The sequence below is a fragment of the Neolamprologus multifasciatus genome, chromosome 22 (genome assembly GCF_963576455.1).
Source record: "Neolamprologus multifasciatus chromosome 22, fNeoMul1.2, whole genome shotgun sequence".
Lineage (NCBI taxonomy): Eukaryota > Metazoa > Chordata > Actinopteri > Cichliformes > Cichlidae > Neolamprologus > Neolamprologus multifasciatus.
This window is the reverse complement of record NC_140459.1, coordinates 13309389-13334183: the sequence shown is the minus strand read 5'-3', so window position 1 is coordinate 13334183 and position 24795 is coordinate 13309389. Positions and strand designations below refer to the sequence as shown.

At 43.9% G+C, this 24795-nt stretch overlaps 1 protein-coding gene across 1 annotated transcript; it reads right to left on the bottom strand.

The window, feature by feature from the left end:
• Positions 1-1647: 1647 nt before the first annotated feature.
• Positions 1648-24588, bottom strand: LOC146493083 (adhesion G protein-coupled receptor B1-like). Its single transcript, XM_085148796.1, has 32 exons — positions 24043-24588; positions 19855-20750; positions 18935-19084; positions 18741-18839; positions 18441-18602; positions 17866-18030; positions 16573-16737; positions 16281-16445; positions 16072-16173; positions 15848-15954; positions 15550-15744; positions 15392-15460; positions 14320-14428; positions 13640-13783; positions 13454-13523; positions 13148-13250; positions 12672-12715; positions 10724-10850; positions 7319-7422; positions 7082-7184; positions 6820-6970; positions 6628-6697; positions 6443-6509; positions 6248-6333; positions 5924-6095; positions 5694-5789; positions 5541-5580; positions 4753-5369; positions 4617-4652; positions 4408-4512; positions 4114-4164; positions 1648-3879 (listed from the first exon to the last, which is right to left on the bottom strand). Exons 2-32 carry the CDS (start codon positions 20555-20557, stop codon positions 3682-3684), a joined length of 4575 nt encoding a protein of 1524 aa, XP_085004922.1. The 5' UTR covers positions 20558-20750; positions 24043-24588; the 3' UTR covers positions 1648-3681.
• Between the last annotated feature and the right edge of the window lie 207 nt (positions 24589-24795).

Below are 24795 nucleotides of genomic sequence, written 5' to 3'. Positions count from 1 at the left end.
GACTGAAAGGTTTTAGTGTTAACTTTTCTGCTGCTTCACACTTTCTAATTATAATAATTTAATGTACTGCTGTCAGCTAATAAGAAGATGTTACTGACTGTTGAAAAGATTTTCACTTCTCTCGGGAGGCCTAAAGACCCTCTCTTCTTTCTCCATCTTGAGGATTAGCATCCTCTGTTCCTCTGACAGCCAGGATCTCGCTGTTAGCCAGCAAGGTGCTAATTGATACTGGATTTCATGTCATTTGGGGGTTGAAATTAGAATTAGGGAAAGAATTAGTGTGTGTATGAGAAGCCACTGACAGCTTTTGGATGTTATTAGCATTGGGAGAGACATTGCATCTGCATATAATTATTGTGACTTTGATTGGATTGGCTTCTTTTTTAAATGGCTGATTAGGAGAAACAGGCTGTGTCCTATACAGAGGGTATTAGGAAATGTGCAATCATCTAATCTTTATAGCTGCATTAAAATTGCTTGTGTGAGTGTATAACTTGTGTCCCTGGCAAGCCCTAACTCAGACACCGACCGATTGAAATGGAGCAGCAGACCCTTTCCCCCCTTTGTTCTCCTTGTTTTCTCAATCTATCGCTTTTCTTTCTATAGCTCTCTATAGTTCTTTCTGTTTTCTTCTGCAACCTCCTAACACTCATGACATGAATATTTATATGTGTATATATATATGTATAAACACCAATAGGTCACAGTGCACAGCAGCTGCAAAACAGTCTTTATATCAGCAGCGTGAATCATCATTAGCACACTGCACATACGCTATGCAGATGACTTTTGGCGAGATAATAAATTAGCACAAAGTGTTCCACAAAGCAAAAATGATCCATAAGCAACGATGTAATGGTGCACATCATATGATTTGATAACACACATTAAAATGCAGCGAAAATTGCACCTACAGTAAAGTACCATTTGCTCATAATCCAGTCTGCTCTCCAGGTGACCTCACGAAATGAGCAGTGCTCTACAAATGGATGATATAAATCTCATTTTGCTTATGCCTTGCAGCAGAATTACAGCGCACTGGCTCAATTAAAGCAAAAGACTGATTACGGGCAGTAGAGAAATCAGAGCGGGAATACTGCAGACAAAAGTAGACAAAACTATATTTAAACTGCCGAGCACATTTCCTATTTTTAAAGGGGTCAGAATCATATTCTAGCGCCTGTCAAATTTGTTTGTTTTGCCATTACTCAACTTCAGAAATATTTTTTTCCTGGTAATAATTTGCCTTTCTGCAAAAATAGAACAGAGGAAAATTGCACTTCTATCATCTTAAGAGATTGCTGTTTTATGTTTCTGCAAATCACATCTCAAGTGAGAGAGAGAGTGAAATGTTTGCCAGAGGCTTTAATGTGGCAGGAGTTCAAAGTTTACTTGTCTGTATTCCATCTTTCTTTGTAGTATTGCAGCATTTTTCCTTTCTTAGTTACAATTTCTCACTTTTGAACTTCTATTTTTAGCTTCCCTTGCGTTTTGTTCTGGGTTTTAGGAACTGCTACGTGACAGCAGGCACACGAGACTCTGTAGAAGTTGTTGCGAATGTGAATCTTAAGAGGATAAAACTGTATTTTAACATTACACTGTTGTTACCCGTAAAAATAAAAACAATAACAAAAAAACTAAATTAAAGGCCACATTCTTTCACGTATTGTAATATAAGATATTTTTTTATTAGAAATAAGTCACATTCATTTTGTGCTGTGAAAACTGTACATTAACAGGAGGTAAAACAGAACATTAAAAACATCGTGACGAGAAAGTACAATCGGGTTTTCAATACATGTAACTCGAGGTATGAATTGGGCTTTGGGTGGGGCAGAAAATTTTGACGGGCAGGGAAATTGACTGGTAGTACATACTGTTGAGTTACCAACACTGTTACAGAAGACATGAGGTTCAATTACCCACCGCTACACAGCTGAGAGTAATAACAAACATCCTGGAACACAGTTATGTGATATTCATAGGCTATCATTCATTCTATATAATGCTCATTTTTTCTCAGTACTATCATCTACCTGTCACAGAGAGCTCCAAATATGGAGCCTTGTGCTAACAGATCTCTAGTGAATAAATTCTTTGAATTACTAATACAGATTTGTTATACAGTATTCTCATAAAGCATCTATATGCTCAGTAAATATGAGGAAGATGGTATAAAAATTTTGAAACATTAGTAAAAAAAAATTCTCGGCCTAAATTATATTATCAGTCTTGCTTGAGCATCAAGCGCCCATCATATTGCACTATATCACACTGATGGCTGAAAACACAAATGTGTTGAAGTTTTGAGGACCTGACGCTGAACTTGGAAGTCATTTCAGAGCCAGGAGCCTCCTGTTCTGTCCAAAAGTCCTGCAAGGCTGAGAAACAAAAGGGCGATGATGAAAGGCCTTTCTGAACCCTTGAATCCACATGTTCAACATGGAAGAGCCTGCATCTTGTGCTAGCTGTGAGGGGAGGGTGGTGTCCCCAGCCACCTCCTCACATCTCTATCCAGCATTTTCCAGAGTGCACTGCTCTTCCCGCTTGAGAGTCTGTGTTCCTTCTGGTGCTGGTGTTTTGGTATCGAAGCAGAATACTGGAGGAAACCAGCAAATGGTAACTAACCACCACCTCCATCACCACTCAGCATTGTTTGTCCCGATGCAGTCGATATGGGCTCCGAACACATTATGGGTGCATTGAATCCTTCTTTTCTTTTCTTTTTTTTTGAATAATGTCATAGGTCACAGTACAGCAATAAATCTTGTGCCTGACACTTCATGAGGAAGGAATAAAAATCAAAATATGCTATTAACTCAATAATGAGAGAAACAATGCTAATCATAACACCAGCAATAATAATTGGAATTATAATAGCCATGGTGATAACAAGAGCGAGAAGCTCTATCAGCGTGATTAAGCTCTCCAATAGAGGAGTGAGTTTTTTTCTCAGCACAGAGAGTCATTTTCAGCTCTGGGGTTGCAGTTCCAGATGTAAAGCAGTACAAACAAAAACACAAGCTGAATAAATAAAAGAAAAAGATTAATAAAAACAATAAAGTAACCCACTTCACAAAAGCAAAATGTATGCGCCCATCAGAGTATTGGAGCATGAAACTGGTCCCATATGCTCTCTTTGCCTTGTCCTGTTTTTTGGAAGGTTTTTTTTTGGCTGGAAGAAAATCAGCCAGGAGTTCCGGCTGTTACTCCCAAGAAGCAGGGAGAACGTGCCGTTTCAAAATTATTCACTTTTTCTCCAAAGTTGAGAAGGAAAAAGAAGCACAGGCATGTCGACCACAGCTCTGAAACCCAGGCTGTGGTGCTCAAGAAACTCCCAGTGAAGCATTAATGGAACCACAGACAGTCCTGGTCCGTGGACTCCACTGATCACTCCACTACCCCTATGACCTTTACAGCACTCTCATAAGAGATGCTGATAAGTCCACTCTGAAGCTACATTAAACATCCCCTTCACCATCACTTCCACTCCACCATCCCTCCTTCTCTTCCTTCTTTCCTGCTCTGGCTGAGGGTTTGAAGACATTGATTCTGGGACCTACTTTCTCACTTCCTCTCTTTCTTGGCTTCCCCTACACTATCCATGCAGGATCCCATTCCCAAACCAAAAAAGGTGGCCGAGGTGAAATTAGGCGGCTTCGCTAGCCCCCTTCCTCCCCCTCAGACCTCTGTCTGCAGGTCAATGATGTCCTGTCCCACCAGAGGGATGGTGGTGCTTGTCTTCTCCCACTCCACAGAGTGCAGCTCCAGAGGCGAGGCAGCTAAGGGCTCCAGGTCTTTGCGCACCCATGCAGGGGGTGATGACGGTATTCCCCGGACTCCCTCCCATGGCCTCTCCAGAGGACCTTGCTGCTTGTCCTGTAGGAGGACAAAGAGAGGTCACTTTAGTGTTGCTGTCACTCGTTAGCTCCAGGCAATTCCTGATCTAATTGAAATGAAATGGGCTTCATCAGAGGTGATTTTCTGATAATGAAAGTCATTTTTGTCATTTGGGGAAAATTACTCCTCTTTGAGGCATGTGGACTCTATGATAGTGTGTCTTGACTATATTTTGTAAATTTTGAGAGTGTGAGGTTGTATATAAACACTCACGCTGTGGTTCGTTTTGTCACTTCCTCCTGAAGACACACTCCATCTCACAGACTGTAAGAAGGAAGGAAGAAAATACATCCTTATTCAAATGACCTCAAGGCACTTACAACCATAGTACAACACACTATGTTGTACATTGTTTTAAAAGGTCATTTTCACACCACGTAATCTTTTTTTTTTTTTTTTTTTTTTAGCAATAACATTGCCTCTGCATTTCCCATTTACGTGTTTTTCAATTCCTGAAACATAATGTGCATGGAGATGAGCTACAACAATTAGATCATGATTTCTTACCTTGCTGTCAGAAGCAGGAGACTCTCTGTCTTTCTCAGCATGGTGTAGCTTCCTATTAAGGTCCTGGAACATGTTCTGGTGGCGTTTCTTGGTGTGCATTATTTTCTAGAGTACATGTAAAAAAATGAAATTAGTGCATTGTTGCATTGCATTTATTATACAAGTCATTTTCCTAACGTTTTCAGAGACAATATCCAAACGATATTTACCTCAAAGTCCAACTCAGCATAACGAGATTTCTGTCTCTGTGAGAAAAAGAGCGAGAGGAAGAAGGTCAGTTCAGTTTTAGAAACTTATTAGAAAACTGCAAAAGGAGACTAAAGCAACTATTCCATCTTCTCTTACCTCTAAGGAGCTCATGGAAAGGGTGGAGATGGTCTCACTCTTGGACATCATTGAGTTCATGGACTCGAAGGTGTTCTCCAGGCTGCTGTGGGTGATGTGAGACTCACTGGACATGTTGTGGATGTTCTGGATGGGGGAGTCTCTCTCTGAATATGACACGCTGACTTGATCAGGGGGGATCGACTTCATTCCAAAGGCTGCCTGAGGCTCCGCAAAGGGCCCGCCGAGGTGCATGAGTCTGGCTTGCGGCAGCTGCTCCACGCTGATGTTGTACTTTGTCGTGTCATCTTTGGGCTTAGCCCTCAGGGTGGAGGTAGTGTTGGGCATGAGGACGTAACCGCTGCCATCAGAGACACCGCCCTCTGCCTGAGCGAGATCGGCGTCCAGCTGCTTGAAGAGCTCTCCCTCGCAGACATACACAGGTTTTCCGCAGGATGGGTCGACTCCTCCCGCCAGGCGGCTTTTCTCTCTCTTCAGGGTAAGGGTGTGGCTGGAGTACTCAGGAACCGCCTGCATGTGACCTTTACTGGGGTTGGATGGCAGGGTGTGGTAGCTTGAGCCCATGGGAAGGGGCATCTGAGGAGGAGGCATCTTCTCTTCGGAGGAGCTCTTCATTCCTTTTAAGCAGAATTGCAAGAGCGAGAGTTAAAAATAATGGACTTCTAAGGAATTTGGTCCAATAAAAATGGTCTCTTTTTTTGCAAGTGCAAGGCTCACTTATATTGAAATGCAAATGGAAAAATGGTTAAGGGCAAGAAAGGAAAAAGTTGATGTAAAAAGGGGCTCACCTTGTCTGCTTGAATCTCCATCCTTTTCACTATCAGACGGCTGATAAAAGAACAAAAACATTCTATCAGTGTTTAATGTATGCATATATTCATTTAAGGGTAAATTCAAGAGGCACTCAAGACATTAAAAAGGCAATAAGCCAAGAAGTTTACCATATGCTGGGTGTGGCCATTGTGCAGGGAACTGCCAGAGTCTCCATTTCCATCGTCCTTGCGGTCGACTACTCTGCACTTTACAGCCTCTTGAACCTAATGCATGGAAGGGGGGAAGATATTGAGAAAATTGTCTATGTTCTACGTTAGGTAACCTGATCAAAAAACAACCAAATCAGACCAATTCCTTTTTATCTTTTTTACCTTGTCTTATTGATTTGTTTTCTTACCTCTCTGCGCAGAATGCAGTGCACCATGACAATGATGAACCCCTCCAGTGAGTCGAAGACGGCAAAGAGGATCTGAAAGAGGGCTGAGCGGCGGTCTGTGATGGCCAAGACGGCAGACATCCAGGTGACGGCCAAGAGAGGCAGAACCACGCAGGAGCTCCACAGTGATGCCCTGCAGCGGGAGAGAACAGCAGATTAGTAACAACTTCAGTTGTTTGATTGTGCGGCGTGATATCAAAGCACATCATCAATGAACCTGTAATGGCACTGATAAGGACGATAAGCACAATACTCGAGTGTGTTGAGAAGATCAATAAGACCTACCCGGCTCTCTCCTTCAGTTTCACGTCGGTGATGCCGTCCTTGGATACCAGCTTGTTGAAGACCAGAATACCAATGAACATATTCACCTGTGTGCAGGGAAAAAAATACATGGATGAAACAGTGTGATCATGGGTGATGCATTTACAAACAGCAGTGTATTGTGATGGATTGGGATGTCAAAGTCAGAATACAAACCAGAACGACAGCTGCAGCAGGGCCTACAAATGAGTAGAGGAGTCCACCTTCAAGAGAGAGCCAGCAGCTAGAAATGAAAAGGAAGAATGTTAATTCTTTAGCTAAGACAAGAGTTTTCTCTCCCCTCAAAAAAAAATCTAGAGTAAAGAGAAGTGACAAAAACAGAAGGCTTAGAGTAGACTTACTAGTTGACAGTGCCGTATCCCTTAGCTTTTGTAAAACCCACAGACACAGCCACCACCAGTGCAGGAAGGCCTGCAAGACAGAAAAAGGGGAGAAAAGTTAGATCATCAAAGATAAAAAGCTATGGAGAAAACAAATGATGCAACACAGATTTTTAAAAAAAGAGAGAGAGACACGAGCGTGAAGACGCTTACCCCAGCCTAAGCACAAGAAGCGCTTGCGGATGATGCGATTGCGCAGACGACCAGTGACAGCCATATAGGACTGCCAAGCTTCTGTCAGCACCCAGCAGAAAGAAGAGAGGAAGAAGAAATGCAGAAATGCAGCGATGAGAGTGCACACCACCTGTGGGAGCCCGGAAGGAAGGGAGAGATAGAAAGATGAGAAATCTGTGTCAATCCCCTAAGCAGTACATTTGAAAAAGAGAGGGTAGGATTGCTTAGAAAAGTGCCTTACCTTGTTGCGAGCCTGAGTTTGTCCAACAAGAATGAGGGCATTGGAGCATATAATGGAAAGGCAGAAGTTGATAAGGATAACGGAGCGCTCTGAGCGGATGTACCTAGAGTTTGGGAAAGGTGGAAAGAAAAAAGAGTGAGTTTGGCAACGCGCGGGCAGAAGGAAGGGAAAAACACAGAACACGGCATAAAATATTAGAGGCTAGCATGGCTGATCGTTGCTCAGAGGGATACTTACTTCCACACGGAGACGTAGATGATGATGAGGAGCAGCAGGGTGAGAGAGGAGACCCCACAGCCAACGATGAGAGTCACGGACGGGAGCAGTGCCTTGTCCATGATCTACAGAGAGGAGACAAGACCATGCATGCCTCTTAGAGCTGATTATGAACACACATGCACATTTATGCAGAGAAGAAACCAGCAATAAAAGCCACACACACAGACACACATACACACTCAGGATACTAAGCTTCTGGGTATGCGCTATCTGGAATAGCAGACAGCTCCCCACAGGCAAACAGTTGAATGGCACAATCAGGCCACGGCTGAGGCAAGGTGACATGTCAGAAAGATGGAGCAGCAAGCTAGACAAATGGTCAGGGTCACTGCATTTCTCCACTGAGCATTTGAGTCAGCAAATGAGGTGAAAATAATACACAGATATCTCTCTCCATTAGGCAAGAACGGGGTTGCTCAAATCCCAGGGGCAGTTCAGGTAGGGTTGCCGTAATCAGTCATTAGTCTGAGCTGCTACAGCGACAGTGTAATCACTGACAGACATCCTGCGCTCGTCTTTTCTCTCCCCTGTTAGCCTCCGAATTTTGGTTCATATTTGTGCCAACCAGCAGCTCCTCATCCATCCCTGGAGGGGTGAACAGGTGGACCATTATCACCTGTGCATTAATCTGCCACCACCTGCCCTTCTGATCTCTGACAGCCGCTTGGTGCCTGCCGCTGCTAGTGGCGGTGACCATCCCATGTTTCAAACAGCCCTCTCACCGAACCTCTGGTGGGGGAAACAGAGGAGGGATTGTTTTTTGTCTTTCGTCCCTGCTGCTCAATCACCTAGAGGGCCAATGGGTCACCGCTGTGCACACAAATCTCATCTCCTTGAGACTTCAAAACACCCTTGCTGCTTGGCTAACGCACCTGCAAAGCCCCCCACAAGATAATTGTGCAGTTTCGCACAATTTGTGTGCCCGGAATCTCTGTCTAACACCTACCCTCGTGGCTTTAATAAGGGTTTAAGTTAATCTAACACCTCTGATCAAGTTGTCATCACCACAGAGCGTGTGATTACTGGTAAAAAAAATCTCTCTTTGACAAATGCTGTGATTGTATTTTTAATAATGTGTTGACAGGGAAAAGACGGATAACAGCTGCAAAGGGTGAGTGAGAAAACTGCCCTGAAATGAAATAAATCTGCAGGTATCAAATTAGCCCTGATAGAGGAGAGGGAGATAGAGTCTGCTTTGGCCTCCATTTGATTTATGATGGTGATAAATTCTTGTATTGCAGGGCACATGAGAAGCACAGCTTCTAATACGTTTACCACTGTGTCCCCAAATTTAAATGGTACAATACAGAGCCTTGAGGGATTGTTCGTCTTCATCTCAGTATTTGCTCCACATAGGGTCCCCCCCCCCCCCCCCCCCCGATATTAAAGCTCTACCATGAAGTCCAGCCTGTGGCAGCCAAAGACTAATTTAGTGTGGCAAATTTGTTTCAAAATCTATCCAGCTACATCAGAAGGGGCCCAAAACAGATGGCAGATAGAAGTGCATTGTATTTTCCCCCCAGACTTTACTAAATCAGGCAAAGAGAACAAAAGGGTTCATACAGTTTGTCCTGACCCCTTTCTTTCTCATTCTCTATATCTGGGTTGAATCTTTACCATGGGCCACTGACTAGAATTTAGAAAGCCAGCTTGACCTACATATGAGGCATGTCTTCTGCCTGCCCTTCACCAAATCGCATCAGCTACTTGTGAAGAAATCTAAATGTGGAACATCTTAGCTCGTGCACATTTTTAAGGTGTTTCTTACTAGCACTAAGTAGTGGTCGAGGGAATCGGCTGTTCAAGCTGTGGGCTGTTCCCACAGGACCATGGTGTTTCAAACACCTGCCTCAGAACTCGTGAAACGATACCATCGAATGAGAGCTAACATACTGCAGTGTCTGGCTGTTTTTCCGCTCCTCTCTATTTCAGCCTTGTGCGTTTCGCTTGTGTTGTTTATACAGTTTGCAGGAAGATGTTATTGAAAATGTCCACAGCGCACATCAAAGGATGGAGGGGGGGGGGGGGGGCATCAGTGCATGACCAGACGTCTGTCTCTCATTGGTCTGCCTCTCTGGCATTTCAGACTTGGTGTTGTGGCCATAGAAGAAGAAGGAGGAGGAGGGGAATGGATGTAATCGAGAATTCAGGGATATTGGCAGACGAAATGATTGGCGCAGCTGCATTTTTAGTGGTGCGGGGGAATGAGGGGAGGGCCGTGTGTGTTTGTGTGTGTGTGTGTGTGTGTATGGGTAGCCTGTAACAAATATTGGAGGGACTATTTAGACTGGCAACAACAAAGCAAATCAAATCTAGGATGTAAACAACAGGTTGGGGAGGAAAAAATGACAATCCTCAGTGGGGATTGAGCAGCAGAAAAACACTGCATACCAAATTCACTGGTTGTTTGTCTTACTCCTGCCTGCACACTTAAGGAAATAAGCAAAATTTGCGTATTTAAACTATACATTTCCTCAGACTAATGGACATCTGTTGATTGTTTATCAGATCGGAGATGGACAGACCATTTCCTCTGTCCTGAGGGGTATAGGAGAGAGGAGGAGGAGGAGGGGATGTGACTGTGTGTGTGTTTTCCCCCCCTTCAGCATCTCAGTTATCAAAAATCACACAGGCCGAGTTTGCGCTGCAGAAGCCGTTACCAAGGCAACTGGAGAGGAAGATGCTCTAGAGGCAACACAGTCTAAAGGGGGAAAATTACACATTGTCTTTGCGCATGAAATAAAGCGATGCACAAGGGCACATTTTGGTAATCAGCGCATCGGGCATGCAAGCTGCACTAACTCCGTATAGTTTGGACAAAAGTGCATTATTCATAACCATAATCGGACAATAAATGCAGTCCGACGGGCAGAAAATCATTTTATGGTGTTGAATTAATCATTCGCAGGCGACCTTTCTTCTAATACAAGCAGCTAGGCATTATCTTATTTCCTACTACAGATAAAACATATATATTTTCTATTGTTTTTATATAATTTATGTAGCTGCAGCAAACAAATCATCATCAAATTAACAAGCACGAGCAAAATAAAAATGTGCACGCCCGAAACGCAACTCGCAAGGTTTTGAATTCAAAATCTAAACGCAATCCGCGCACATCAACATGTTGCTCCGTTATCCCCCGCTAAATATACATAACCCAGAAAAAGCTGCATTTCTCCGATCAGCGGCACCTGTACGGAGACAAAGGAGCGCTGGCAGGCAGCGCTACAGCAAAGCGCTTGAAAAACAAGCGCTGTACGTTCACACTGCACCGCATTCACGCGCACACTGCACTAAACACTTAACATGTACATCGGAGGGAATAAAGAAGCTTATTTTATGATCAGATGGATAACTTACCGAGTCGAAGTTGACGTGCGATAAAATGGCGAAGGTGGAGAGGCTGTCACACACGCATTTGGTTCTGAATGAATGAACGGGCACCGCTCTGCAGCTCCGAGCAGACCAAGACCCAAGCAGAGAGGAACTGCACAGAGAAGGAGAGGGAAGGCAACAACGGGTTAGGAGAGGAGAGATCAGAGAAATCTCTCGTGTGAATGTCTCTTGATGGATTACTATTATGGTTTTTGTTATATAAGTGGTGGGAAAATATGTATATATAAAACATATCTATGCATTCAAATCTCGTTTATGTGAATAAATTATTTTTTCTATAACATACTACGACTGAACTGTTTTATTTTAGAACTTATTTGCAGGTTATTTTCTTTTTGATGGGTCCATCTGTGACATAATTAGTGATAAAAGACCTTCATAAAAGTCTTAATCTCCAACAGTTCTTGCTACATACTATCTTTCTTCAGCAGACATGAGATAAAAGGCAAACAGATGTCCAACTTATTGAGGATAAGAAGACAAAGGACAAGATGTTCCCTCTTTAGAAATAGAAGGACAGGAACATGGAAGCGATGTGAATTGTGATAATTTCTCAATTTTGAGGAAGCCTACACCTCAGCGCCACATGTCAGATGCCAGAGAGCACAGGGGACTTTAAGGCAATGTCCAGCACCCTCAGGCTCTGACTGGGTGGTAAAGAGAGAAGGGTATTATAACCAGCAGGTCCAGTCTGGTATAGATTGTCATGGGAGGACAGCTGCAGGGTAAAACTATTATGACTGGCTACATCTAAGTAGGCTGGGCTGCACTTTTTAATGTGCACTCTGTTTGAGCTGTGATAGGCTAAAGGTTGCATGTTGAATTGTGATGAAAGGCAGGTCTTAAAAAGCATGTGTGACCCCATTAATGTCACGGAAAAAGACCATGTCCTGCGATGAGAGCACTCTCAGACATATGCAGCTATGTAAGCAAACAGCGACCCCGCCCCCCCCCAACTCTGCCACCATCTCGAGCTCCATCTTCTGCCATTTCCACCATCTCTATCCTGCCATTAATCACATCCGCTGTCAAAAAAGAATCTAATTTGACTACAGGCACATGCCTTCTCTCTGAAAGTATATGAGTTAATTACATTTTCTCAGACTCTGGTTATTATGTGAGGTGCAGGTGTATTTTCTTATCAGTCTTTCTGAAGTATACAAGTCTATCTATATGCAAATTGTCCACCTGTGTATTGCTCAAGAGTGGCATAGTGGGTCTGGAGGCTGACTGATCCAGGGCAAGTCATTCAAATGGATGTAAGCATCTTTAAAAAACTAAACTTCCAAATGTCACAGACATTAACCTCAGCGGTGGCGTATGAGCATAACTGAGAGGAGCGAGAGGGACAGTGTCCATCGTCTTTACGCTCACACTCTGCAGTTGACCTAAAGGTGCAGCAGTGAGCTCACTGTGATGCTAATAATGAGGTTAGAGGTGCCGCCTTTGTATTTCTCCCTCTTCGGGATGTGGTTAGTTTAAAGTGACGAAGGGGACTGTTAGATCAAAGTGAAGTGTCACTCTGCTGTAACCAGTGTGGCTCATTAGGGCTGTCATTTCTCGCATCTGTGTGCTTTGCAGTAAGTGTGTCAGACAGCTGATTGAGTCTTGAAGCTTCAGGCATGGTGCTCAAAAAAAAATGAACATGTTGTGGCATTCCTCTGTGTTGCTGTCAAAGTGATTGACATGAAAAATGGATGAGAAATTATTGCTCTCTCTGCGGTGAGAGTAAGATTAACAGTGGGTAGTGCCGGGGGAGTGGAGGGGGCTGAATAGCTATTGTGGGGACGTCAGCTCTACGTGAGGAGATAAACAGCAGCTAGCACCAGATCAGGTGACGAGACCATGCAGGACTTGTGAGTGATGGTTAGACGCACATATAAGAAGAAAAACAACTTTAGTCACCACTTACGTTTCGCTTTCGTCCCATGAGAGGCACGTCTCGTTTATGGTGCCCTGCAAGAAGAGGCAGATGGAGAAGAAAGTGTGAGGAATCGCTACAGAAAAGGGAAACGCGTGGGTTGGGACACCTTACTATAAATGTGTGAGATGCAACAGCTTGCTGTCAGCCACCTGCCCACATTTCTTACACTCTCTTGTAAAAGCATGCATGAAACTAAAAACAGCTCCTTATCAGCACAAGAGGCTAATCATTACGCATGATTTGTCATCATCGTCATCATTCACCATCATCATCAGCAGCCGGCCATTTGGCTGTGCTGTGATCTTCCTTGAATTTCAACTGACACAAGTAAAGTAAAAGTCACAGTGTCACTGAAAATGTCAGTAAAATGTCAGGCCTTGTGCGCTGTAGTGAGCAAACAGCCAGAGGGGGGGTGATATTTATTCGTGAGGCTCCATTAGTTTGGAGAACCATTAGGGACTCACATTATGAAGGTGGGGGAATTCGATCTCAACGGGGGATGACAGGAGAGTTGGGCTGGGCTTGACGATTACCGTCACCACCTTAGAATTGAGGAGGGTAGTGTTGCTGTGGAGAAAGAGGACATTGCAATGAGACATTACAGCAGAACGAACGCGGGTATGGTCTGATGTAAGGCTTAGCAGTAAAAATGACTCATAAATGCAAGAAAATACAGGAGGATAAAGTCAAAGGGGCGCCATCTAGTGGCTACAAAATGTATTTCATGGAAGGCCAGTTTCATACACATAAAAGCAGAGAGATTGTATTACCTATGGAAGGACAGAATGGATGCAAGGTTTCTGTAGAGGACCATGCCAGTCACAATCGCATCGCTGCCATCTAGAAAAACACAAGCAAAAAAAATAAATCATGTTCACAAGGCTGCATGTTGGCTGATCTCACCCATAAAATTAATTATGTAAAAATGATATTGATACACGTTTGTTAATTCTCACCTGACTGCTCAACGGACAGAGCATCACGGGACACTGTGACCTTCTCCTCAGAGGTCCTGACCCAGTCAGACGTGTCTCTCCAGCCCTTCAAAGTGAAGGTGAAGTTGGAGCTTGTAGCCGGAGAGCGCTTGTGAATGCTCAGCACTGAGAGGAACAGAAATTTAGACATTATGGCTTTTTGTTAGTAAACAGCACTCAGAGATCATCTATTTCAACTCTGTTTATTTTATACTGCAACAGCTGAAAAACTGAATGAACTGATGCAAACTGCGCCAAGGACACTGCAGTTTCATGTGTAGTACTAGCTGACCATAGTAGTCACTTCCCACTAAATTCTGTGAGAATGTCACCTTCACTGAGCCAAAACAGCCATGCAAATTGCAGAAAGTGATTCAGCGTGTGACGTTTGTATTTCACGCTGTAGCGCTAATTGAAAGTTTGATAAGTTTGTGCAAAAGGCACCACATGCATGCTATGCCAAAAATACTGGCGCGGCATTTTGGAGGTGGCACAAATTCTCTGCTATAGCTGATGAAGATGACAGCCTGCTGCCGTTTGTATGTTCAGATACACAGCGGCGAGATTAAGATTGATGGACTCTCCGGGTGGAGAAAGGACAAATCACTCTGAGCAGACATGAGAGGGACAGAGAGAGGCTGGCAGAGGAAATTGGGGCTCACCTAAATTCTCAGTGGTTTCATAAATTTCCTGAAAGCCACTCATTTGCATCCCAATCATGCTCACAAACTCTTCAACGAGGCGGAGGAATTCCTTAATAGTGGCACCCATCTAGTTAAGAAAAAGACAAAAGAGAGAAGGATAGGAGTCAATAACAGGTGAATTCAGTTGATTGAGTTTGATTGTATAAAAAGCGTGCAAACGGATTTAATTGTGTAGAAAGGCAAAGTCGCAGTTCCTTAATTATATGTTCATAACTAGATTTCCTGTCACTCTGACTGTTAGGGTTGTGATTATTCTTTCAGAGTGCTCTGCAGTAGACTGAAAAAAGAAGAAGAAAAAAATGTTTCTTGCTGCTATGCAACCTCGGAACTTCCTTAAGGCCATAAATGGGCAGGCTGTTGCTTCATACTGAGGTTTTTTCGTCCACTCTCTCCTGCTCAGTGGAAGGGAGGGCTGCCCGACTTGCGTGTTTCTGACGCACAACTGCAGCGATGTGGGCGCAAGGTGTGTGCTTGCATGAGATGTACAGCTTGTGTCTCCCTACAACAGCCATCAGTATGTAGGATGGCATGGAGGCTCACAGATTGCCGAGTGGGAGTAGTGATTTTCCCTGATTCAGTTTCTCTCTCTCTCCCTTGCTGTCACCTTGACGTGCTTTTCTCTGTGTCGCATTGGCCTTAGTAATCCACCCTCCTGTTTTTCAGTTTGTACACAAACACGTGTTTGCAAGATGCGGTGGGAGTTTTCTTCTTTTTGAACTTTTCTATCTAAAAAGTCTTGTCTCTCTTTGGGAACTCAATTAGTAGGAGTTGTTTCATCACTCGCTTTAGCAGGAACACTGACAGAGCATCATGAAAGTGGGAGGGGGGAATATGTTCTTCCCGGTCTGTTGTAAGAACAACTTAAGAACATATTTAAACAAACTGAGAAATGCTAGATGTTAGAGCCATAATTCTAATTATTTTCTTGTACATAATCCCATCTGGAGAATGTCATGAAAATAGACTCTTTTTCTCCAGCTTGCTCGCATCTACTGTGAATCACTTGTGTACGAACCCCCTTATCACCTACCAGCTGTGCTTCATCCCATTTGTCACGATGTTCCTCCTTCAGTAAGTTGCTGATGGTCTGGACGTAGTTCTGCAGATCATTAAATAGAGGCAGAGGCGTAAGAAGGTGCCAACACTGGTGCTTTTTGAATTGCTTGCTAACAAGTCTTAAGGCCTCACCTCTATATCGGAGTTGCTCAGTCTCAGCCTAGTTTCTTTATAGAGTTCGGTGGTGTTCTTCAAGATCTCCATGATGGCCAAGATGTCGCCGCTGTAACTTGCCCCTTTATCAGAGGAGGTTCTCAGACGTGAGATCACCTCAGCGACCCCGTCCACGCTTTGGCCCATCTGTGCTTTGGCGTTGTAGTCCCTCGACTACAACAGAGAGTCAAGAGGTTACTCTGAGCCTTTGCGCTCCCAAAAAACAGATGAGGCATTTAGGATTTTAATAAACTGGGGCATGTTTTTCAGGGCTTACCAGCATCTGAATGTTTTCATAGTTCTTGGAGACACACTTGATGTAAGTTGGGTTCTCCCAGGAGGCGAGGCCAATAGCATCAAGAGTGCAGCGGCGCAGAATCAGACCTGTTGTAAAGAGAAAGCACAATCTTGTTTTTGGCATAGTGGGGGGTTATATAGTTTAAGCATCCAAGGGGCGGAAATAAAAACTACAAATCACATCAAACATCAATGTTACTCTACCTGAGGCATTAGCAGGGCAGCCAGTGGCAGCCAGGTCTCCAGCGGGGGTTTGCTTCCACACGACATCTCCAGTGATTTGCTCGGGGCAGATCTCATGGGGTTCTGACAGGTAAATGAATCAAGTGAGATAAGATAGGAAATCTATTTTCTTTGTATTTGGGCTGCGCTGTACTGAGACTATGTTTATTTATTGTATCAAGACCACTAACCAGGGCATCTCTTGTCATTGCAGCGCTTATGCTCTCTAGAATCACCAGGGCAAGGTTCTCCTCCAAAGAAAGGCCCTTCACAGACCCTCTGCCTCTGCTGGTTGCCTCCACCGCAAGTCTTGCTGCAGCTGCCCCATGAGCTCCATTCATGCCAGCGTCCGTCAACTACACACAAAATATTTTACAGCATTAACTCTGTACTGTGATATGCCTGATTCATTTCGTTTTTTTCTTTAAGTGAATTAGATATATAGATATAAACATATATAAATATATATATACATATATTTACCAGGGCACTCTTTCAGGAAGCAGTCGGCTGTCTCTTTAAAGCTGCCGTGGCACTCAGAACCCCCGTAAGATGGCCCGTTGCACTCCCTGGTTCTCTGCATGGTGCCATTGGAGCAGGTGGTAGAGCATGGAGTCCAGGCAGACCACTCATTCCAGAATCCGTCCACTAGAGGGAGGCAGAAGAGCACGTACGCCGGAAAGTTATAACTTTGTGAAGACGTGACAGGCCCTCAGGCCAGAGGCATCATAGCACAGTCACCAGTACATTAACATTTCACATGACCTACTTTTTTGAGTTTAAATGAAACAGAAAGTTGGAGCTCAGTAATCTGCCCTTCAAGCATGACTGCATGTACCTTTCACCCTCTAAGATCCACTCTCCTTAAATAGAATACACGCAATTACACTGACCAGGGAAGCCATCTTTCTTGTAATGTATTTTTAAATAAATTACTCAGAAATGCAACTAAGATTGAAGATTGACTGACAACAGAAACCAATTTTCACATCCTATTTTTATATTTAAGAGCATAATAACCCTGAAAAAAAAAGAATCAAAATTGTTATTAAATGCTGTCCTGAAATGATAAAATAGATGTAATAATCCTCGTGGTCTTTAGAAAATTTGGTCAAAATAAAGAATTCAATTACAGCAAATAGGCAGCTAAGGATGACTTAATTTCCTAAACATTTCAGTTTCAAATTGAATTTATAATCCTCTCTGTAAATGACTTTGCCAACTCTCTGTTTCAAACACTAGCAGTGATGTAGCTGTAGACGACAGAGACATCTGCTGATAGTAAAATGCAACTGCAATAAGATTTTATTCTGATTTAAAAAATAGAAGGAAAAACACAGACTAAACCAGCTGTGAACAAAGTAGGGAAAAACTATCAAATTGCTGCTGTGACTTCAAAACGAGTTAAATCTTTTCAGTACATGTGTAGGTGGCTGAATGACCGTGAACACATTATGAGTCACTGGCAGTTGTTATAAAGCTACTGACTAATGCCCACAGAGGATTTTATTCTGATGCGTCAGATGTAATATCAACCTGCCACTGCAGTCGCTGTTTGTGATGGTGGTGATGCCAATAAGTGGCTTAATTAGCTTCGTCTATGAATCACTTCGCCAAGGGGGGTTAAATAGCATATCCAGGGTCAGTTGTCATAGATTTTTAAGGACGGTAGTAAAAGAACATGAGTCCAGTAGAACTCATTTGATGAGGATTACGTATGTCTTTTTTATACTTACACTTAAATAAACACTTACAGTCTAAAGGTTCATGACTCACCTGGGCAAACAGCAATGTTGCAGAACTTGGTTTGCTTTGTGGGGCCATGGCAAGGCTCTCCGCCATTCTGGGGCTGCTTGCATGTGCGGGTACGATCACGATAGCCGCGGCCACAAGTGGATGAGCACAGGCTCCAGGGGGTCCACTCATCCCAAGCACCATCCACTGCACAAAGGTAACACAAGGAGGTATTTTGATGAAGGATATTATAGAACACAGGATGAAAATGTAAGCTTTAATGTCCTGGAATATTTTGTAAACTCTCCACTAGGTGGGGCAGTCAGCTAGGTGGAAGATAGTGAAGTTTCCTTGATAATGACAGTCAGCCCTTTTTTTCAGGCTCTTAATCTCAGTTTGTGAGAACTCAGAGATGTTTTTATAACCTGTCTGCATCTCGTCATCTACTTTACTTTTGTGATTGATGTTGCATAAAGGAAACTAATTAAGAGATAATGCCTTCTACTTGTGTTATACACTTCAAAGACGCCAGGTGTCTCTCCAATTTTCTACATCTCTCTCTGTTTTTTTTTCTTTTCTCCTTCTGCAACATTAAAGAGGATCAACCAGGGACTCACCAGGGCAGACAACTGTGTTATTACATGGCCGGTTCTCGCGCAGTGGTCCGGTGCACTGGGTGGTGAATGAGGAAGTAGCACAGACACGGCTTCGGCCCTGCCAGCCCTCCCCGCAGGTAACTGAGCATGCACTCCAGGGGGTCCACTCATCTGTAGTAGCATCTATGAACATGATATATTAGAGGGTCATCACAGCCCCTTAACACTCAGAAATGTTAGGATGATAATTAGATGCCCTGAGTAACACCTTTGGCTTGGATCACAGTGTGCAAAAGTGTTAACAAGTGCTTGCTATCTCACCTGTTTGAGTGGCAACAACTCCATGGTTAGAATCATCAGCATTGTCCCTTCTCAAACCAATTATGGCCCGCAGACCCTGGCTCTTGTTGCGCTCCTTGCCTGAAAGAGTTCGAAAATTACGCCATTACACTACTTAATCTGCATCATCTGCACCATCGTTCTCAGTTGCATGACTAAATTAGAGCTGGGCTTACCAATGCATGCCTGAGAGTTGCAAGCCCGCCCTTCCTCCACTGTTCCCTCGCACGCGGTATCATCAGGCTGGCAGGCTCGGCTGCGCACCTGGACTCCGCCACCGCATTCCTGACTGCATACGGACCAGCGGCCCCAACCAGACCAGCCCTCTGCAGGAAGAGATAAGAGGGAGAGAGATATTGAGCAAAAGTTGGAAACTTAAATTGTTGTAATGTAGTTGATTTTTAATCGCATTTCCAATAAAAGAACAGGAAGTGAGTAATATATGTTTTATGTAAAGACAATGAGCAAGGACGATTCTTTATAAGCAATACAAGTTCAATTTGAAATGATGAATGTTTGCTTTTAACTGCATGGTGTGAACCACAGCAGAGCAGTGTGTGTGAGTTAGCCTGACTGGTGTGTTGCTATGACAACCTCAAGTGCGGCACTTCGATTTCTGGTGCCAGCTGGCTGCGAGGTCTTTGTGTTCTTCTCTGCCCCGGGCTAACAGACAAACATGCCCTCTATCTCCCCCTAAGACTAAGCCTCCTTGTCAAGCATCTAGATAAAATGAAGCGCTGACTGTGTGTGCAGTTCAGGAGGTCCTGCCACTTAGGTGTGAACATGCACTGGCGAATTTCTCTAACACCTTTGATTTACCCCTCATTACTCTGCGATGGTTAAGTACACAACCTCTGCCTATGGCCCCGCTCTGCAGACGAGGATCATTACCTTAGCTCCTCTTCAGACACACACGCTAACAGACGAGTTGCAGAAAGCATGCAGAGCTGTGGGGTCCTGCACAACATTATCTAACCACCCCAACAACAGTCTGAACTATTTGATTATTGCTAAGCAAATAATAAGCAAGCCAGAACATACTTGGGGAAAAAAGGGGGTTTGAGCACAAATCAAAACACTCAAGTTACAAACTTACTGATAATCTCAGCATCACGTCCATTGTCTTTGGGAACAGGAAGGCATTTCTCAACATAGACACCGCCTCTGTAGCAGCTTCCTGGCTTCCTCTTTGGGACCTCCCAGCACTGGCAGGGGGTGTTCATGATGCCACAGGGGTAATCATGGGTGCTACTGGACAGGCACTTCTCCAGCCACTGGCACAGCATCTGGCAGGCAGGCATACTTGGGTTCCTCTTCCCCACGACCAGAAACTCAGCCTTGAACTCACTGACATCATTGTCACCATTCACAATCTGCAGGCCGTTTCGTGGAGCAACCTTGCGCATCTGCAGGAACTGCTTGCTTGACTCCAGATAGGTGACAGTGGTTGTACCATCGCACAGCCTAACAACCTCATCGAAGCTCTCCATGCCCAGGTAGGTACGGGAGGTCTCAATGAAGGAGTCGAACTGGAAGGTCCGGATCTGGCGGGGCACGCAGGACTCGGTGGGCTTGGTGATTTTCATGTAGACGTTGTAACGGCGAGGATCAGGATTCTGCAGGGTCCAGGAGCATGGTGTGGAGTGCAGGGTGGTCGTGGAAGTGAAAACACCAAAGAAGCGGCTCTGTTCCAGGGTGGCACAGGTGGGAGAGGCAGGTCCAGAAGGAGTGCAGGAGGTCAAACCGAAGAAGAGCAGGACGAGGGCCACACAGGGGCCGGTAAGAGCTGACCACGCCATTGGGTCGGCTTAGATAGAGGATGTTGTTGATATATCTGTGATTTCTGGTTTAACCAGGTCGTCTCTTTGACTTCTTTGTTGCAAGTTACTGCACTCAGATCTCTTACTTATTTTCACAACCCCTCTCAAGAATTGTTGGATGCTTAAGTTTTAGCAAGTCAGACAATGTGCCATGTCTGTATCAAAGAGGAAGCTGCAGAAAAACAGAGAAATGAAGAAGAGGAAAAAAATTGTCAGTATGCACTAACACTTAACTAATCAAAACAAAACACCACATATTAGTATGCATGAGAGGCGCTTTCTTCAAATACAATGCATTTCTTCCACTTCCATGATATGCATTTTAATTGGCCCTATTGTCAGACTAATATTTATGCATCAGGAATCTGCCTTTGATCTGTATCACAGCGTTTCGGGGTATGTTCAGTGATCTAAAATGCCCTGTTCTTTGGGACATAATTACTCAGGCAGTGCAATTACAGTCCTTCACAGCAAGCTGGTATCTCCAAGCTTTTGCTCTTTCCTCCCACACACTGAACTGTACTGCGAATCGTGTGCGTCAGTCTGACGTTCATACAAGCATTGCCACTGGCAACCACAGACGCCTATTAGTTCCATCATTTGTGCAATGCGCCCCTGCTATTGAGTGGTAAACAAGTGAAATGGTTAGTCTGTGTGTGATTTCACATCCTGCTATGGCATTTCTAAAATTGCTTTTGCATTACATACCATTGCAGTGAGTGAAATGATCTATGCAGCTATGGTGACTAATGCTTGTCTTCTGTGCATAATTAGGGAAAAAACATGCATTTTAGGCGAGGTGCATGCACATATCATACCTGTGAATCACTGAAACCCACTCTAGTGAAGCATTTAATTCTGCTCTGCTGAAAGGCTATGTGCATGCACATTAGACATCTGCTGCATTCTTTACTTTTCTTTATTTTGTCTTACTAATCCTGCAGGCATACTTTGTACTGAACTCGCTTTATCTTGTAGAAAGTCCAACCTTTGCCACTATATGACTAATCCTGCCTGGAGAAGCAGTGCACAGTCACTACAAAGTCTGTGTAGTCGACTGGACTCACAGAAAAAATGGCCAAGATGCTCCCTGAGCTCAGACGGGAGGACAAAACACTGTTGCTCAGCAACACCTTTCAGGGTTATTCTTTTTCATGTTCAGCTATACTTGACTGATTATTGTCAGTGCAGCCCACTGAAGCTATCATCCACTGCGACATTTAATACATAAGCTGTGATCAGGAATTGTAAGATATGTGTATGCAGGATGCTAAACATGTTATTTCAGTAAAAGCCTGTATTGGCTGCATGTTGCCGTAGGGTTAATCATAAAGGTGGGGCAGCGACACAGCCACACAATTGATGCCTATAGTGGCAGTCACTTTGAGAGGCACCTGCACTTTTCAGGCAGACAACTCATAATTACTTTCCTCACATCTCGTTTCACCTCCCTCCATCCATCCCTGCCTCTCGCTAACCCTCCCTCTCCTCTTTTTGAGCAGCGCAGCAAAGACCTCTGCTTTGTGTAGGTGGGTGTCTCTCTCCCGCCTCCCAACAACCGGAAGCTCCATGAATGGGCATCGGATGAGACACAGTGAAAAGAAAGGTCCAGCTGTCTTTGAAAAAGTCTGTGTTGCTCTTTTTCAACACCCCCCCCCCCTCCCAGCTCCCCCTCCCCATCCACCCAACACCCAGTCTTTCTGCCCCTTTCGTCTTGCTTTTTCCATTTGCTGTCGTCAACAAAATTTTTGCATAGCGGGCAGCCTAAAAAGCAGGCGGATTGTCGTTATGGAGACGGGGTTATTTTTTGCAGATCAGTGTGAAACACATAAAAAGTGCAAAATAACAATCTGCAGCATGTTGTCTGCTTTTGCTGGCATACACAGTTCCTCTATGGCACATACAGCAAGCTTTACATTACTCGTGTCAGGTGCAAAGAAACAATTATACTTATTAATGCAAAAAGCAAAAAAGCATCCATTTGATGAAATGTTACATTTGCACAGGCTGTTAAGAAACACCTGCAGATGTTTAAGACATCTGCATGAGCATCTTGGCCAGGTCTCTCTTGTAAAAGAGAGTTTTGATCTTAATGAGACTTTTACCTGAATAAATAAAGAACTGTATTACTGTGTAAATCAGAAAGTTATGATAACTTCCATGGGTTGTAGTAAGCACTGAGTTCTGATTTGGTTAAGATGTGATAAAGAGGATAGTGTCGAAATTAGTCAGAATACTATCTCCCAAAAGAGATATTTAATATTAAAATCCATTAAGACAAACCAATTACTTTTAATCTGATGTAACACTTTGAAAGCAGATACGTTTAGTTATCTAGATTTGTATCAACTTAAATGTGAAACTTAAGCTTTTCTGTCTGAATGCTGTTTGAGATGGAATCTGTCTCCTTCTTCACTGGTAGATTTGTGTGTATGTATGTTTGAGTGCAGTAGAGGAAGGATAACAAACAGATAATCAGTATTTCTCAACCTCTGTCTTTTCTTTGCAAGCTGCTCTCTTTTGCTGAATCGAACTCAAGAAAAGCAATTTCTGAAGCCATTACTGATTGTGCTTCATCCACAAATTGCTCGCTTTTTTGTTTGCTGCACCCATTGCAAGTAGTTGCACACGTGTGCAGGAAACTAGACCACTGGAGATGGCTTTGCTACAGTAAAAATATCAAACAGCGAAACTCAACCAATTGCTCACATGGACTCTGGGCACCTGGAGGCACAGTTTGCAGAGTGCATGTGTGTTAAATAAACTCAGTCTGTAGGCTTTTTTCAGGGATGCAGACATTTCTTTTTGCTGTGCAAAGTCTCTGTCTTAGTTATCTTTGAAATCCTGGAGTAGTCAGACGATGTAAGCTGTTGAGGGCATCACTTAAAAAGCATCTGCAATAGTTAAATGTTCTGCTTTATACAGTTCAGAAGATTCTAACACCTTTCACAGCCACACCCAAATCTTCCATGTAGTCTAAAAGATACAGCTATACCAAAAACTTCTGTCAAACAACCTGTTGCTAAAATCAGAGCTGCATGACATAGTACTATCGCTACCCTTCCAGGATTGTTGAGCTAGAACTTTCTAACAGTTCAGAGGAGCTGTGCGGATCAGCTGTAGGGGCTGTTAAAGGAACAAACATGGGTTACACACAAGAGCTGAATAACTACAAAGAACAACAACAGAACGATTCGGCAGAAACGCTTTGCACGAACAGAGCAGATCAGATCACTGACAGGCGAGAGTTTCAGCACCACAGACAGCGACTTACAAGTGACAACAAACTCCGCTGCCGGAGGACAAACTCATACACAATCACTTTATAACTTTCAGTGTTCAGTGTCTTAACAGCATGTTAAGTTATGAAACATAGAAAAAAACAACCCCGCACTCACATAAGGCACGTTTAAGAGATGAAGCAACGAAAGAACGAAAAAAAAAAACTTGCGCTCTTTTCTTACCTTGAAAACGTTTTCTTTGAAGTCTGGTCAGTGGCTCTCTAACCGATCGCCCAGGTATCTGGAATCTGGACACGGATAGCAGCTGCTGAGGATATCTCAAAGTCTGACCCGACTCAAAGTCTTGAGATCTGCGCTCTGGCCAAAACTTTCGCAGTGTTTGACGCCGCGAAAAGGATGCGCCAGGTCCAGCCCGACCCAGGAGGGTCGATCCCAAGTTTCAGTGCAGTCCAATCTCACAAGCAAAGAAATATAAAGCGACTCTAACCAAACTCCAAAGAGTTTACTACCAACTTTGTTTAGTTGCTATATCCAGAGAAACTGGTGTATAGCGGAGTGACAAATTGGTTGTATCGGAGCTCCAGCAGACAGTCCGCAGAACCAAACGCCGTGGTCTCGCTTGTCTTTTCGCTCTAAGCTCCAGGATAAATGTTGGTACTTCTACTCCCGGCTTCGGAGTCTTCTTGCTTGTGGTCTTTGCACTGCAAGTGGGTCCAGTCTGAGTGTAGCTTGTGGCCTGCTCTTGGTTGTATATATCCAACCCCGCCCCCCCTGCTTCAAGTTGGAGTTTGTGCGTGGATGGAGTACTGAAGTGAATGAGACAGCACCAAGACGGGGGGAGTGTGCGGGGGAGACGTGTTTGTGTGCGTGCGCGCGTGCGTGCCAAAGTGTGAGAGTGACTATGTCAGCGCACGGAGGAGGGAGGGAGCCTGAAGAGAGGGGAGGGATTTGTTCAGGGAGACAGAGACAAACGAT